The 18,439-nt window shown below is 35.2% G+C and overlaps 1 protein-coding gene across 14 annotated transcripts in view; it reads right to left on the minus strand.

Annotated features, from left to right (window-relative positions):
* Positions 1-18,439, minus strand: part of BPTF (bromodomain PHD finger transcription factor) — a 132,692-nt gene that overhangs the window by 60,695 nt on the left and 53,558 nt on the right. For 9 of the 14 annotated variants that reach the window (XM_037069897.1, XM_037069902.1, XM_037069906.1 and 6 more), the window contains 4 exons: positions 13,508-13,696; positions 8,450-8,637; positions 6,802-7,157; positions 6,192-6,323 (listed from right to left, as the gene is read on the minus strand). In XM_037069897.1, the coding sequence (XP_036925792.1) occupies positions 6,192-6,323; positions 6,802-7,157; positions 8,450-8,637; positions 13,508-13,696 (865 nt within the window). The remainder of the gene's footprint in view (positions 1-6,191; positions 6,324-6,801; positions 7,158-8,449; positions 8,638-13,507; positions 13,697-18,439) is intronic. The other 5 variants (XM_037069905.1, XM_037069903.1, XM_037069908.1 and 2 more) reach the window with 2 other exon arrangements.

Consider the following 18,439-nt stretch of genomic DNA (forward strand, 5'->3'; position numbering starts at 1 on the left):
TCTGGTGAAATCCAAGGGCAAGGTCATGAGCAAGGCCTGGAACACACTGGACTCACCACACTCAGAGTACCTGGCAGACTGTGTGTGAACAGGTACTGCAGAGATAGGACCTGAAGAGGCCTGTGCTGCACTTCCTGTTTCTGGGCCTTCTGAGGAGTCTATGGTGTAAAGTGTGACAATTTTCAGTTCTTCCCCTTCTTGGGTACATTACCATTTGTCTACCTGCATTACTGCTTCTACAGTTTTACTGGTGCTGTATTCTCTCTTGTTCCCCTTGTCCCTGTGGATTTATGCTTAAAAATAAAAATAGCCCTGGCTGGTGTAGCTTGGTGGATTGAGCACAGGCCTGTGAACTAAGGGAACGTGGTTCAATTCCCAGTCAGGGCACATGCCTGGGTTGCAGGCCAGTTCCCAGCAGGGGACGCAAGAGAGGCAACCATACATTGATATTTCTCTCCCTCTCTCCTTCCCTTCCCCTCTAAAGACAAATGAATAAAATAATAAATAAATAAATAGATAGATAGATAAATAAATAAAATCCCTCTGTAATAGTTTTGGCGGAGATCAGCAGGGTGCAAACTTAAATGTGTTTATTGAATTTGTTATTTTTAACTCAGAACTCCCACTGCGTTATTCATGTAGTCACTGTCTGTATACATAAAACCTATTATTCCATATGGTGGCCACCTTACTTCATTTTCATATTGTTTCTGACAGTTTTTCAAGTCCATTTGCTTGGGTTTTTTAAGTATATAATTAGATCAACTGCATAATAATTGTCCCCATGTCTGCCAATATATCTTTTACTTACCTTGACAAAATGCCTTGGCTAATAATTTTAAGAAATGTTAAAAGATAGCAGTGATACCTGGCATCTTTGTTTTGTACCACCTAACTGTTGATGGGAATGCTTTAAGAACTTCATAAAAACAAATGGTGGTTTGGTTTGAAATACAGTTTTATACAAAAAATAAATAAATGACTATTCTTATTTACTAAGTATTTCTTAAGGGATTAATAATAAGCTTTTATCTTATTAATTAACAAATGCCTTTTTGGCATCTAATGAGATGACTGTTTTCTATCTTTGATGTCTTAAAATAGCACGGTATTAACAATCTCCTAAGAAGGGACAAGTCTTCTAAGCCTAGGGGAAGCCAATTTAGCTATGGTTTATTATTCTTTGAATTTATTTCTAAATATATTCCAAATGTTTTAAGATTTCTTGAATGCACATCTATTTGCTATCAATTATTTGCTATTAATTATTCATCAATGGTGAATATTAATAAAGGAGACAGGGCTATAATGTTCTGTTTATCTATTTGTCTATTTCTATTTAGCAACTTTGGTAACAGTTTTATACCAATAGAAATAATCTGAGATTTCTTTCTTTTTTTATTTTATGGAAGAGTTTAAATAGAATCATCTGTTTCCTGAAATCTGAGTAACTTCCTTATGAAGTCATCTGGTCCTGCCCATCTTCAGTGATATCCTTTAAACTAAAACAGAAATCCTTTTCCTGCCTGAAAAAAAGAGTGGGGCCTATGGCCTCCTACTCAATCCAATGATTGAGAGCAATGAGGCTCCTCCTCCCCCAACTCTTCTACCAAAAAGTAGGAGCCCACTGTTTCCCTTTCTCCGTGGATGTAGGAAGCCTGAATACTACATGAGTGGACTCTGGGAAGGTGTAAATCCCTAGTACCAATGACAGAATCACAAATATTGGTGGGTTATGTCCCACTTTCCATCCTTGATATTGGTTATTTGTGCTTTCTCCTTTTTATTCCTACCTGATAATCTCATCAGAGGTTTGTAAATTATAATAGTATCTACAGTATGTCTGTTTTCTATTTCTATTTCATCAAATATATAATATTTGGAATTCTTTAATATTTCCTTTCTTTGGGTTGATGTCTTGTCATTTATGTCTAGCTAATTAATTTGTAGAGTTTTTTTCCCCTAATGTAAATGTTGAAGGCTCTCAATTTCCCCTGGGTACTTTTTAGTAACATCCCCCAAATTTAAATATATGTAGTATTCTCATGAACCTTCAACTCAAAATGTTTTCTAGTTTTCATTATATTTTTTCTTTGACCATCTGCTACTTATTTAGAAGCATATTTCTTACGTTTCATCACATACAGCCCTTCTCTGCTTTAAACTTATACCACCAATGTCCAATACTGTAACATTATATTAGCATACATGTTGTTAAATTTTACATAAGTGGAATCACCCCATGTATTTTTAGGGAAAGAATTGTTTTCACTCAGCAGTATATTTACAAGATTCAATCTCACCAGCACTTGTTCCTCTAATTTGTTTTTCACTGCTGTCTAATAGTCTGTTACAGAACTACATCACAATATAAACATGCCAGATTATGAGCATTTAGGGGTTGTTAACAAATTTTCACCTGTACAAAACACTATAAAAATTATCTTTCAAGAACTTACAGTCAAGATGGAGGCATAGGTAAACATTGCTCAGCTCCTAACACAACTGCATCAAAGTTACAACTAAACTATAAAATAACTATCGCCCAGAACCATCAGAAATCAAGCTGAATGGAAGTATAACAACTATAGAATTAAAAGAAACCATATCCATCCAGACTGGTAGGAGGGGCAGAGATGCAGAATGGGCTGATCCCACACCCACGTGTGGTGGGTAAAAATTCTGGAGGGCTATCTCCAGAGTGAGGAGGCCCAGTTCAACACCAGGTCCCCATGCCCAGGGTTTTAGTACCAGGAAGATAAATCCCCTACCTTCTGGCTACAAAAACCAGTGGAGATTGAGTTGGTGGAAGAAACTGCTCAAGTCCCAAACAGATCCTCTTAAAGAGACCACACACAGACTTACTCAGACTAACTCCTTCTGAGCTCCAGCAGCAGGGTAGCATCTTGAAGGGCACCAGTGGCACAAGGAGGAAATGAAGTATCTGGCATCAAGGCAATAGCTGAGTGACAGCTTTCTTCCAGACAGAAAGGTGCACAGAGGCCACTGTCCCTTTTCTGAACCCCTCCTCCACACAGTCACAGAAAGCAAGCAGGCGAATGCCATATCTGAAACTCCACCAACCTGGCTAACACTGTTTGCTCACTGTGGAGATGTCCTGAGGCTCTGTTCCATTCAACTCAGAGGCCCACCCAAGCTGTTAACAGTGGCTTTTCCAAATGAATGGCTGGTCTTGCTGTGTCACAACTTCCTTAATCCCCTCAAACAAGCCACAGATGGCCTCAGTGAGCCCACAGTCCTTGTACCCCTTGCTAAGTGGCTCCTGGCACAGCACGAGCAGCAGCCAGCCTCAGTTCACAGCGTGGCTTCCTGGGAACCTCTAAGTCCCCCTAGCAGCCATCTGCAGATTACATTATAGCTCAAGCAGGGTGGCCCCAGGTAGAACACAGGTGGGGGATGACCATGGAATGCACCACCCAGGAAAACCAGAGCCTGCACATCCAGTGGACAGCTACAGATCATATGTGAGTTGGTCACCTTCTGGACTGTTCATTCTGTATCACTGGTCTATTTGTTTATCTTTGCATCTATAACACACTATTATTAGAGCTTCAAATAAGTTCTGTTACCTGGCAGGCCAAGTCCTACTCAATCCTATCTTTTCTATTATTGCCCCTTTCCATATAAAATTTCTAATTATCTCGTAAATTCTACAAAAAGCTCAACCACAATTATCAATGTTATCAAAATTTATATGTTAACAAGAGGAAAACTGACGGTTAAGACATTCAATTTTCCAATATGTAAACATGAAATACATTTCCATTTTTAAGGAATTCTTTAATGTCTTTCAATAAAGACTAGAATTTTCTTGCCCTGGCTGGTGTGGCTCAGTTGGTTGGAGTGTCGTCCCACAAACCAAAAGGTCACTGGTTTGATTCCTGGTCAGGCCACGTGCCTGGGTTGCAGGTTCAGTTCCAGTTAGGTGCTTATAAGAGGCAGCTGATTGATATTTCTCTTCCCACCTTTCTCCCTCCCCCTTTCCCTCTAAAATCAGTAAGCATGTCCTCAGGTGAAAATGATAAATTAAAAGAAAAAACTATAATTTTCTCAAAAAATTCTAATTTACCATTATTTTAAATATATTCTGAAACTCTAAGATACTTAGATTGCTCTTAAAGCTTTATTATTGAATACCACAATAAACAAACATTTTATAAATAAAATATTTGGTTGAATATCTAGGTATTTTCTTAGGAGTTTTTTTTCTTAGAAGTTTGTCACCTAGAGGTATTTGACCATAATTTTGCCAAAAATGGAAATCCAATTAACTTCTAATTTTCTTGAGTCATGGTCTATAGTTTTTTAAAAACTGTTACCTATTTTATTACACCTCATCATATTTTAAAAAGTTCGTATTTTACCACATATGTCACATTAATACAATTCATGATATAATTTTGTAACTCTAAGTAACCTATTTGGAAGATTAGTCAAAATGACAGACAGTAAGGAAAAAATACATTGATTTGAAAAAAATATCTTTTTATCCTCACCTGAGAACATTTTTCATTGCTGTTAGAGAGAGTGGGAGGGAGGGAGGGAGGGAGGGAGGAAGATGTGAGAAACATCAATTAGTTGCCTTCTGTACCCAACCCGACTGAAGATAGAACCTACAACCTAGTTATGTGCCCCAACTAGGAACCTAACCAGCAATCTTCAGGTGTATGGGACAATGCTCCAAATGAGACACACCAGCCAGGGCTAGATTGATTTTTTTTTAATTCCATCTTCATTACAATGTTTAGTATTCAGAAACAAACATAAAAAAGTATGAATTTAGTCATTTTAAGTTACGTTTGAATATCAAGAATTTTATTTAGCAACATTAGGAATAGCTTTACTTCTCAAAATGTTTATCTCTGTCATCAGAGACGGACTTATGGTCCATAAGTTTCAGGATGACCACTAACAGGAAGATGGTTTGGACAGAACAGTCTGGTACAAGTCTGGAGTTAAATGCAAGAAGGAACAGAAATACAGAGTCTTTTTTTGAAAAGTCAAATGAAAAATATTGTATTGGTTTTTTATTGTATCTTTTCCCATTACCATTTAGTCCCCTTACCCCACACCACCCTGAGAAATACAGAGTATTGCCTCACTACTGCTTCTCTCTCCTTTACCCTGACAAATGAAACCCACAGGAGCAGAATAAAGGTATGCCACCCATTTAGGTCTCTTCGCCAGGGGTGCAGTCTGTAGTACCTTAGGTTAACCCCAATTTTGTTATTCTAGGCAGAATTAAAGTCCATTCCATTTGTAGATACCTATACTGGTAGCAGCAATTACATTCAAAATAGGAGGAAGAAAACAAAGGAAAAAAAGTATCCTTAAGATTGATATGGGGAAACACCAAAGAAAAATGAGAGCATTCCTTAGCAGATAAAAAATGTTTAGTAGGTATAAATTAACTTTTCTTTAAAAAAAACTTTTCATTATAAAATAGAACACAGATGTTGAAAGCAACACAAAGCTATATTCGTAATTTTAAAATGGCAGCTATTACCTTTTATGTGGGCCCTGTAAGTAGAATGATTCTTACTTTTCACACTGAATAATGATTTACATTTTTACTGGAAGTTTGTATTAGTTTTGTAGTATTGACTTCTTAAAGATTAATTAAAGTTTCAAAAACCAAATCCCTAGATCTAAAAAGTAGATTCGGGGCACAAAATTTATCTATTTTTTAAACCATCTGCTGCAGTTACACAGTTCTTGCTCTACATAGGAACTACATAAATTTTGGCTAGGCACTCAGCTCTAAAAAAATCAGATGCCTACCACAGTACGTGATACTCAAAACATCCTAGAAGAAATATTAAAAAAAAATATGAGTACTCTTTCTATTCAATAAAGTGCTTTTTACTGAAAAAACTATTAATTTTAATATACTTAATCAACTTTGATCTTCATTACAATCTGATATCATAAATTACAACTAATATTCAGTCATATTTACATCTTATACAAGAGGAAATGAGGCCAAGAAAAATTAAGTCTTAATATGGCCTTTGAAAAGTTAAAAGTTAAAAATTAAGTCTTAATATGGCCTTTAAAAGTTAAAGTCTACTGAGAATGAAAGTTAAAAATGCATTAACTTTCATTCTCAATAGACTAGACTTCCAAAAAGGAGTCTAATACATCATCTGCAAGGCTCAAAATTCACTTACCTGGTATGTCCTAAAGACTCCCGCCATATCGGTAGCATCACAACTGGTTTAACTGCGCACTCCAAAATAGCTAAAGCCAGTGCAAATTCTCTGGGTTTGCTACACATCTGAACTGCCTTGACCCAATTTGCCCTATATTTCAGAAGGAAAAAAAAATATTTCACTTCACTGATCCTAAGTTACAAGCACAAGAGCTGTAATTTATGATGCCTTCATTTTACAGGGCATATGTTTCTAAGCTAAGCAGGTATAAATATACTGCTCCTAGAATTGTCTACCTGACAGAACCATAAATTTTGACCATTAGAAGGAATCCCAAAGGTTGATTAGTCCTCCAACTTCTTAAAACTTCCACGGTGTTCTATTGCTTTGTTTAGTCTCCATTTGATTCCAGGAATAAAGAGTCGGCTTTCCAGAAATCTCCCAAATGTTAGTGTTGGTGGTTCAATAACTTAGAAGTACACTCACATCCCTAATGTACTCCATGTTTTGCTGACTACGCTGGCATCAGTCAATTCACTGGTAACGACCACTTAAAGTACTTACCTACAATGATCATTTTGTAAATTTATTATATTCAAAGCAATAAATGAACCATAGTCTCCTTTACCTGTGTGAAGCCCAATTGGGATGAAGAAAAGATGAAGGGATATTATTTTCTAGTTGAGTAATAGTCAGTCTCAGAGTAGATATTGTAAGAACTTTGGACCCGTGGACAGAACCATTCCATTTGAACTCTCCTGCTGGGGTCAGACAGAATTTATGTGCAAGATGCCTTCTCTTATCGTGATCTTCTCTGTGCTGGTGCTTATTCAAAGCAAATGAGTTGGTGGAGTATTGATTGTGGTAGACACGATACTTCCCTTCTTGACCCAACTTAAAATAATTGTTGATATTTCCTTTCATGACTACTTCCTTTTTGGTGCTCAACCGTGAAATTTCTCCTTGAGAGTTAACTACCAGTACCTGACCAAGAAGAAAAAAAGAAGATTCTATTGTTCATATCAATTATGCAAATTTGATCAATTGTCTTTCAGTAATTTGCCATAATTTCCTATAATTTATCATTCTGAATCAGTTAAGATACATCTTGTAACTGAACTTTTGAAATTTAAAAAAACTAAAGCTAATTGTTTATAACTAAATAACCAAGATATATCTGTAAAAAGAAAGAAAACTAACCTCTATTAAGTGCCTATTGTGTCAGACATTAAGTACTTTCATGTATCTCAGACAGACACACAAAACTACATGTGTAAATCACTCACCAATCATTATTTCAAACCTACAATATACAGGTTAGGGGAAAAGGTTAGGGCATTACATGTACTATTCCTCCAAAAATATATTCCTTAAAAATACCTTTTCTTCTGCTCTTTTTATCAATTTTAGCTCTAGTATGAGAGCTCGAGGATAATCTAAAATTGTATTTTCAAAGAGTTGATTCCGATCCTTTAGTGGACTATGAAATCAACAGTGAGACTTAATTCAACTTTTTAAAAAAATGAAATATAATACAATAGGACAGAAAATAGAAGAATGCTTCCCATATAGTAAAGTAAAATACTATTCCAGGAAACTGTGTGTGTACTGGGATGCTATGAAAAATGTCTTACCCAGGGTCAAAGTGAAAATGTTTGAAAGCCACTGCTTTAAAGCAATCCCTGTGATGTTAAGAAAAGAACAATGTATATTCTCACTTATGTACCCTGCAAATAATTCTCAACTGGGAGACAAAAGTTGTGGGCATTTTTCTGTTAGTATGGCTAGCTGGTGGGGGAGAAATACTGAGTTCTAGCTGTAATCTTTTTATTCATAACCATAGCCGGGACGCTGTGCTGTTCTATCCACTGCACTCTGCCCTGAAGGGGTGACTACAGGTTCACCTAAAATGACTCCAGATGGATCTGAGCACTAAATCATCTACGGCTCTTTAATAATGCCCACAAATAGCCTACTCATGACCATATGTGGAAAAAACCTCCCTCTCTCTTTAGAATTACATACAATAAAACTGACTAAAAAGTAAGAAAGCATACCACCCATTTATAGCATTTCTATGCACAAATGAAATTCAGGTACACAACTGTTTGTAATTATAATGTAAACCACACACTTTGGTTCTTGTTAGCCAATGTGCTCTTGGAGAAAATATTACATCAAAAGGTCTACAAACTTCCCATGCCTATTTCTAAGACATGGTAAAAAAGTACATATTTTACACTTTAGAAGTTTTTTTTTTAACAGAAAGAACACACCTCTTTACCCTCCTTAAATAATTTATTTGCTTCATGGGCTGCAGCTGCCACCTGTTGGCTCTTCAACTGACTAAGTTTGCTGTCTGGATTCCGTAACCTGGTGATAATTCGAGTTGAACCAGATGCTCCTCGTCCACCTCCAGGAGACTCACTTATTTCCCCATTAGCCTTTTCTGATTTGAAATCACCTGTTATCAAATGAAAAGCCAAAAATGAGTGCTAATAGTAAGTAAATTATATGTAATATCACTTTATCCAAAACTCTTATCTGGTGCACATCTAAGATCCAGAAATAAACAGAAAAGGTCCTTTAAGAGCCAAAGCACACGTATTAATTCTTACAGGTTTTACTTAAAAGAAAGTTATCTCAGAACTTAACTATGAGTCATTTATTATTTTACAGGAAATTCAAAAATGCCACATTATCTGTTTCAAAGCTCATCTACTAGAAAACAGGAAGGGCTGCTACGAATTTACAAGTAACAAACACAGTAACTCAAAATGCATATGAATAAAATGTTGCCCTATATAGTAAATGGGAATTTCTGTATAAAAAATAAAGAATATATTTTTAAAAGACTTTTATTGAAATTCGGTTTAAATACCTAATGGTGGAAAGCTTATAAATATAAATGCCAAGTCAATTTTCTCCTAAAGATTCTAGACAATTATCTGTATATGCAAGTAATTATACATGTAAAAATCAAAATTAAAAATTTTAAATAAAATACAGACCTCTCACATTTTCATAGTAATTTAATTTTTTAAAAGTGGCAGATTTAACTGCCAAGGAGCAATTTCTCCTTTCCCATAAATCTTACTTTGGCTGAAAATTTCTATGCATTCTGAAATGACTGAATGACTATCTAATTTTCATTGGTCATATAATTGTACAGATCTCACTTTTCTCTTAAAAATTTAAAGCTTTATAAAATTAAGCCCTGGCTGGTGTGGTTCAGTGAGTTACTGAGTACTAGCTTGCAAACCAAAGGGTCAATGGCTCGATTCCCAGTCAGGGCACATGCCTGGGTTGCAGGCCAGGTCCCCAGTATGGAGCACACCAGAGATAACCACACAATGATGTTTCTCCCTCTCTCTTCCTCCTCCCCTTCTTCCCCTCTCTCTAAAAATAAATAAATAAAATTAAAAAAAATAAAGCTTTATAAAATTAAGGCAGTGTAGCATTGGCAAATGAAAAACCAAATAGAAAACTTATTACATATTATAAAGAAGGCATTTTAAGTAGAGAAAATAACTGGATTCAGAAAACTGGCTATCCATTATGAAAAATATAAGTTAAAACAATTCAGTAAACAGTTGTTAATTTTATGTATTCAACACCCCTTCTTTCTGTTGGTGATATGCTTTCCCCCCACTACAATCATATGATTTTGCAAGGACTGCAAATAAATAAGTGTCCTCCCCTTTGAGGTGAGCAACATCACCCAGCTTACCCAGACAGAGCACATCACTGGTTGGCCTCAGTGACTATCCCAGAACTGGTTATATGGCCCAAACCATTCAGCATCATATTATAATTTTGAAAATCTAGAGATAGAGGACTGGTCTTGCTTTAGAAAATTTGGAAACAGATAAGGGTATTATTAAGCACAAAGAGCATAAATTAAATGTCAGCTACTTTTACCCCACACTATGGAGAAAACTTCCAATAATAAAAGACAATCACAGGCCCATGGTGGTGGGAGGGGGGTACTGAACATGAGAGAAGACCAGTGATAACCTCATTTTATTTATTGCTAGGTCCAATAATGCACCTGATGCTGTCATTACTTCTGATCTTCCCAATTGTATGAGCCAGTAAAATTCCTTTTTTGTTTTAAGTGAGTCTGGTGAATTTCTGGCACTTATAATCAATAAATTCTTAACAATCCATAAGAGTATATTTAAGATTCTGATCCCAAAATATGGCACTTACAAATCAAGATATGGCAGGGGTACTGGATACGCTTTGCCACCCCAGGGTAGAAAACTAGGAACCTGCAATGTTTGGTGGCAAAGCAGCTGGTCAAACTATCAACATTTTTCTCTTGGGTACCAGACTTACCCATGCTGAAAGTTTATGCCAAGATGTTGTACTATGATGGCTCCATCTTAGGATCATCAATAAAGTCCCACAATAAAGACTTTTTTAGCCCTGGCTGGTGTGGCACAGTGGATTGAGTGCCAGACTGCAAACCAAAGGGGCACTGGTTCGAGTCCCCTCTAGGACATATGCCTGGGTTGCTGGCCAGGTCCCCAATGGGTGATGGGGATGTGAGTTGCAACCACACATTGATGTTTCTCTCCCTCTCTTTCTTCCTTCCTTCCCTCCTCTCTAAAAATAAATAAATAAAATATATTTTTAAAACTTTTTAGACATTGTTTGGTCTAGGCTGGACTTCCTTAAAAGCAGAAAGGGGATGGCACAGAGCTTTTAAAAAGAAGCACTTAGTTTAGAACCAACAATCCAATATTGCCTGAGTGTCAATTCTTTGACACTTGCTAAATTAAGTGCAATAAGGGAAAGGAGGCAGAAAATTAATGTCTAAGGATATGGGAAATAAGGGAAAGGGGGCAGAAAATTAATGTCTGATGTCTAAGACATAGAAGGAAACCAGACTGAGAGTAGGGGTCCTTATCTAATACCCCTTGCCCAAAAGCCATAAAGGAGTGGACCATTCTGACATTGCTTGGAGGTAGAGTACGAAGCTGCTTTTACTCCAGCCTCTGCAGCTCCTTGGTTAATATGAGGAGGCAGAAGCCTAGACAGACTTTACTCAGCCAAAGGCTAGTATAGGACTTTTACCTTTAGGAACCCTGAGCTACATTTCTGGGCATCAGGTACTAGCTGGGGAATCCAGGCAATCTGTAAGAGAGTGCCATTCCCAGGGAAAATTCCAAACCTGTCAAGCTATAATGTGTGACTACTCAAACCTATAGCAATCCCCAGCAATCCATCCCTGACAACAGCCAGCCAGCACTAGGCTGCTAAAGCAGAATAGCCTCCAAAAGGGATATCTTCCCATATGTTTCTCACTTCTCACCCAAAGCCATCCTCCCAGAAAACCAATGGCAGATAGATTTATCAAAGAATGCTCCCTGCTATCAGGATAATGAAGTGTTAAAGGTAGTTAAATCCATAATTTGGCTCATGGATTTTAAGATCAAGATATGCCACTTCCAGATGTAATAAAAAATAACAAACAACACAAAAATAAAAATTCTAGATACAATTACAATTACCAGATATAATTTAGGGAAACAAGTTTTTGAAAAAAGTTTCACTTGTGGGTAAGATCTTTGCATTATGTTAGGCAGAAGCATTTTTGAATTTGAATACACAAGTTTGTGCCAAGCTACCAAAGTGTGAAATTGTGGTTATTTACTGTTTTCTACCTTTACAGCATCCCTCTTTCTTTTGAAACCTTTCTTACACCATTCCAATCATATACTTCTCCTGGAGCCATCAATCATTAATACCTTGCCTGCCCTGGCCACTGGGGTGGGAACAGTATGTCCAAGATAGGCCACTCATATTCCTTCCTCAAGGACTTTTGTTTTGGAGCAGCAGTGGCGTTGCCTTTGGGTCACAGGCCTTGAAAAGATGAGAATACAAACTGCTAATGTCACCTTCCCTGCCACTTGGAAAAAGTCTGTCTGTATTAGGAGAGAATTAAGTTAACATATAAACATATGAAGATCCAAAGGTGAGAGTGAAAGAGAAGAAGACAGGAAGAGTGTTGGTACCTAAGGGTCCAGTTATCCCAGATGGAGGCTTGGACTTCCCGATTACAAGAGGAATTACATTCCTTTCTCACTTAAATTAGTCACTTGCAATTGAAACAGTGCTAATTAAAACAGATCTTCTCCTCACACCATACATGAAATTATATTCCAGAAGGCTTAAAAACAAAGTTATAGAAGTATGCAAAATTACTGTAAAGTGTATGTACAATGTTGGGATAGGGATAATCCTCCTTAGTAAGACACAAAAATCCAGAGAAACCCTAAAGAAAAACACTTGATAAATTTAACTACATAAATGTGTAAAAATCTCTATACACGGTAACAGTAAGAGTTAAAAATAAGCAATGACAATAAAACTATATACATAAAAATCAAAGATTAATAGCTATGATACTTTATAAAGCAGTCTTAAAATTCATTAGGGAAAAATATTCAAACACAGTAGGAAAAAATTTAGCAAATTATATGAAGAAGCAATTCAAGCAATTCACAGAAAGTTGAACAAACATATGAATTAGTAAGCAGGGATTTACAAATTTTAAAATGAATACTTTACCACTGGTAAAAATGTAAGAGATTGACGAGGCCGACTTTAGGTCAGAGTAGGAAGAGATAAATACGTATGTAAATTATTGGTGTAAATCACTTTAATATACTATGAAGCAGTAGCCGCCACTACTTTAAATGGGCCTAACCATTTGACCCAGCAATTCTACTTTGTTTCTATACTGCCAAACATACTTGCATAAGTATACAAAGATAATGTTGAGGATGTAAAAAATCATCATTATATATATAAAATAATAAAAAAAACTGTTAACACTCTACATGTCCATTACTGAAGAAATAGTAAGTGAATATGGTTCATCCACACTGTGGAGTACCATGCAGCAGTTAAAAAAGAATGACTTCAACTTATAACACGAAAAGATCCACCACATCTATTACTGAGTGAATAAAAACAAGATGCAGAACAACACATGCAAAATGATCCTGTTTAAACTTTTTAAAAAAACTTTTTGTAAACATACATACATTAATGAAACTGCATGGAGAAAGATAAAAATGTTATACACCAAACTGTTGATGGGGGTTATCTTTGTGGAGAAGGGTGTGAAAAAGATCGATTTTTCCTCTGTGATTTTTGCATTTGTGAAAACAAAAACAATGAATGAGAGTGCTACTTGTGTTTAAAAAAAGAAAGGAAAAAAAGAAAATCTAAATCTTCCCACCCCCATCAAACCTTCATTTAAAAAATTAAAAATTAAAAAAAATCAAAAGCTTGCTTTAATGTATGAAGTGTATTCTTACCTATCTCTTCTTGAATAGAGACAGGTGTAAGAGACTCTCTTTCTCCATTTTCAGGATCATCAGCTGCCTTAGCAGATTCACTCTGGGAAGAATTTAGTTCACTGATGCTGTTACTGTTTTCCAGATTAGGCTGAATGGAGGTAGTGGTAGCACTAGTGTTACTGCTGTCACATGTCTTGTTAGGTTCTTCTAGAAAAATAGAATACCTGATTTTTAATTGGAAATCACATAAAAAAAAACTAATTTTCAGCAAAAAAAAAAAAAACAACCATTTTATTGTTTTAGGACTGCATTATTTTAAAAAGAAAAGCTGCTCATGTATGAATAATGCAATGTATGAAAAGAAATTTATCAACATGCCATGAATTATTTTTTAAGTCTCCCAGGGTATTAACTCAGACTTTTATCATTTTAGTCTACAGTACGAAGCAGACAATTTTTCAGATATCCCAGAACTGCAGAATAATAAAGCAATAATAACTATCTCAATAAAATTTACAGTGTACCAGATACTGCAGAAGTTATTTTTTTAAATAATCCCTCAAAATCTGAAATTTATATCTTACTTTTTAGCAAGTATCCAAACAGCATTAGAAACAGATTTAAATAGGTCTCTTTACCTCTAAAGTTTTCTGCCTGAATTCTATGCCTTCTAATTAAAAGGTAATACCTAAGCGATTGTTAATTTTAAGAACAATTTAATAGTATCACTAAGAAAATAGCTCCTAAAAGTGTATCAAAATGAATACTACCCATGAACTGAAAGCCTAGGTCTTCCCATGTCAGTTCAGAAACTTAAATTCCTCTCTGCACTTCATTGTCACCAATAGGATACTCTTTAAATCAATCACCTAAATTAAAAGTGGTTGACAGTAACTCAGAGAGGCTATCTCTGATATAATAAGCTCTTACATCTATTTTGTGGGGAAAAATCCAATAATATGATGGAAAAATGAGAAATTACATGAACAGTCACAAAAGAAACAAAATATGACCTAGGTCTTTATACATATGGAAATAGGCTCACAATTCAATTCAAACTAAGAGAAATGCAAACTAAAACTACACAGAGAAATCACTTCTCAACTATCGGACTGGCTAAATTCCAAGTCTCACATTACAGTCAGGTGTAGAGGCATTAGGAATGCAAAATGGTACACGGTGAGGAAAAGGAAACTGACAATATCTAGAAAAATTACACATGCATTTACTCTTTAGCAATTCCATATTCAGGAACCTATCCCAAAATACACTGTCAAAAACACTAAATAACTAGGTATAGAGCTATTCATTACAGTATTAGTTATAATGGGAAAGACAGAAACAAACAAAATGTCCATCAATAGGGTACTTACTGGTTGAATAAAAGACGATACAAACAATGAAATATCTTGTTACCAAAACAAGAATTGAGGAAATCACTATATCCACTTACGTAATGATCTCAAAATCAAATTAAAAAAAAGGGGCACATAACAGTATTTACAGTATGCTAATTTTTGAGTAAGAAGGGGAAAGAAATATGAATTCATGGACATATTTTTTGCTTTTATTTGGAAATAAAAAAAAACACTGGAAGAATAACCAGATTGCCACCCATTAGGGAAGAGAAGGAACTGGATACCTAGAGAGGGGTGAAAGTTCTCTGCATACATACAGTTATATAGTTTGATTTTGGAATCATGTCAATGTTTTACATTTTTTTTAATTAAAATTAGAAAAAAACTGAAATGAATAAAGCCTAACTATATCAAATTGTAGGCATAACTACAATTATTTCAAGTGACTCTGGAATACAATATTTTGACTATACATCCTTAGGGGAAATATAAACATAAATAAAGAACTACAAAAATCCTAACTGCTACTAAACAGTCTTATTATTAGCAATAATATCGGTATTATCATATTACTATGATCTACAAAATCATTTCATATTACTACTTTAATACACAGGGAGATAATGTTATTAACAAATATCTGTATCACGATAAATCAAATATATAATCAAGTTACTTTCAGGATAAAGGAAAAGAGATACAGGTATAACAACAAAGAAACCTAGTATGCAATCCTCAATCTGAATTTAAAATGCCAGTATGAATCAATGATCTTTTTCTTTTAAAAACAGGTATTTTCTAATACTACCCACCAACAAAACCTAGAGGCAGTGAGAGCCCAAGAGCATTTAAGTACTCTGAAGCCCAGACTGTAGTCTTAAAATATCATTCTCCACTAAAAGAAATCAGGGCTTCTTGGAGGAATGACTCATTCCAGGTCTGGGGTAGAAAATGTGTAAGATAAGCCTGGAAGCTATCTACGACTACTGATGCCATGGCAAAAAAACTCAAAAGCCAACATGAAGGGGCTCCATTGGTTAACATAAGCAAAATGAATGATAAGTAGAACTGAAACAAACTGAATATATGAAGACCCATGTGTTCAGGATACTTAAAATGAGAAAGTCACACCTCTCCCCCAAAAGTCTGTAACTCGTGAATCACCACTGAAGGTAAACGGACACCAATTCCTAACTCTGAAAATTAGAACTGAAGAGAAATAATTAAGCATTTATTCCTGCTCTAACTAAATTTCAAGGTATTCAAATATAAATAACTTAAGTTAATGAGGGAAAATTTTCCACAGACTAATTTCTAGTTTTAAAAAAACATTGAAAACATGATATAATTAGAAATCACTATAGTATAACCTCCAAACAGATAAGTCATTCTGGAAGGGTATCAATGATTGAGAGGTTAAAAGGGAACTTTATAATGCTACCACCTGAACTGATCAATCTTAGCATTTGTAAAGGTAGGACAGACATCATGAGCCTTTGATGTGATAAAATATGAAATACTCAGAACGCAATTATGAAGTATTCTGGCCAAAAGTAGTTGAAAATGAATTTAATTAAAGCTTCAGAACAAATTAACACCAAGAGGAAGGACACAGAGAAATCCTGAATGTGGGACATTTCATAGGAGGACACATTATGATTCTTCAACAAGTCAACAGCATGCGAAAGAACAAAGTCGGGAAGGGGAAAGTGCTTTAGATTAAGAGACCCAGGAGATATAAAACCAAATGTTATGTTAAATGAGGACTTTTTCAAAGTTATTCCAAACACAGCACATGTGAAACAAAACAGAACAACATTTTAAAGTGAGGAAATTTAAACTGACTGGATATTAAGAAACTGTCATCAATTTTATTAAAATGACAATGACACTATAATTATGTAAGACATATTCTTTAGAAATGTGCATACGATTGATGTAACATAATATTCAGAATTTGCTTTAAAATACTGCAGTAGAAGACAACTCAAATTCAAATCAACAGGAAAGGGAATAAACAAACTTCGGTATAGTTACACAGAAAATTATTATAATGCAGTTAATATGAAAGACTCCAGCAACATATATTAGTAATATAATAAAAAGTGAAAAAATTAAGTTCCAAAAAGTTACTTAACACAACACCCTTAGTAAAATATACTTAACATAATACACTTGCTATAAATTTTAAAATAACAAAAACAGAAATATAGTTTTTAGCAAATCATGTAGATCAATTCAATGAGTCAAGAGTATTTGAGTTATTTATCACTTTGACAATAAGTTATCAATAGTCTTAACCCTATTGGGTTTGTTAGATAAGAAGGAAAGAAGGTATTAGTGAATCCCGGATTCAGAATAACAATCACTTCAGGTGGCAGGGGATGGAACTGGGGAGATGGTTAGATGCAGGTTAGTTTGAAAGCAGGACTTTGCTTTTTTGTCCCTAGGTATTTATATCATTATTAAAGATGATTTTAAGCCTGAATGACTAAATTAAGAAGGACTATGCAATGAATAGTGATAAATGCAATTAACTAAGGATTATAATATATCTAATACTGTACTCCTGGGATCAAAGGGGACAAATTTTTTAAAGAATTGTTTTTAATTTACTGTTAGAGGGAGGGGAAGGGAGGTAGCGAAAGATCAATGTGTAGTTGCCCAGCAACCCCCCCCCACACACACACACTGGAGGCCTCGCCCACAACTGAGGTTGGGAATTGAACTGGTGACCCTTTGGTTTGCAAGCCACCAACCACTCAGTCCACTGAGCCACATCAGCCAGGGTCAAATTTTTTTAATTTAAGCCAAAAAAGGAAAGTGAATGCATTTTTAAAAAAAGTATGAGTGAAGCAACAGAAAATCTTGGTAATTTTTCAATCTAAATGTTAGATGTATTGGGGCAGTCCATTATACTATTCTCTTAACTTTTGTACATGTTTAAAATTTTTTGATAATAACATTTTATAAGAAAGACAGAAATGGCAAATTTAAATTTCAGAACTACAAGTAACTCATGTTGGAAAAATAAGAGTAAATGGAAGAAAAGAGGTAAATCATGCAAATAACATCAGATTCCTCACTAATCATTCTTTTTACAGCTACAGATCTAATTTGTAAAGTGCAAGATACCAAATTTATAATTGCTTAAACATCATGTCAATAAAATAATATAGAATGATAATGATATCCCCTCATTTATGAGTTCAGAGTGCATTTTCTCATAGAAATATGGTTTTTTTTAAAGATTTAATTTATTTATCTTCAGAAGGGGAAGGGAAGGAAAGGAGAGAGGGAGAGAAACATCAATGTATGGTTGCCTCTCGAGCGTCCCCTGCTGGGAACTGGCCTGCAACCCAGGCACATGCCCTGACTGGGAATCAAACCACGGCTGTTTGGCTCACAGGCCCACACTCAATCCACTGAGCTACACCAGCCAGGGCAGAAGAAATGTTTTTAAAATATATTAGATAAAAATAAAATAAAATAAAATATATTAGATACTAGACCAGCCCACAAATACTTTTTCAGAACATAATATAAATAGGTATGATTTTAACCAAGAAAGTAACCCTGGAATTGGAACTTA

Source organism: Sturnira hondurensis, unplaced genomic scaffold (assembly GCF_014824575.4).
Source record: "Sturnira hondurensis isolate 20B ecotype Veracruz unplaced genomic scaffold, ASM1482457v3 Scaffold0018728, whole genome shotgun sequence".
Classification (NCBI taxonomy): domain Eukaryota; kingdom Metazoa; phylum Chordata; class Mammalia; order Chiroptera; family Phyllostomidae; genus Sturnira; species Sturnira hondurensis.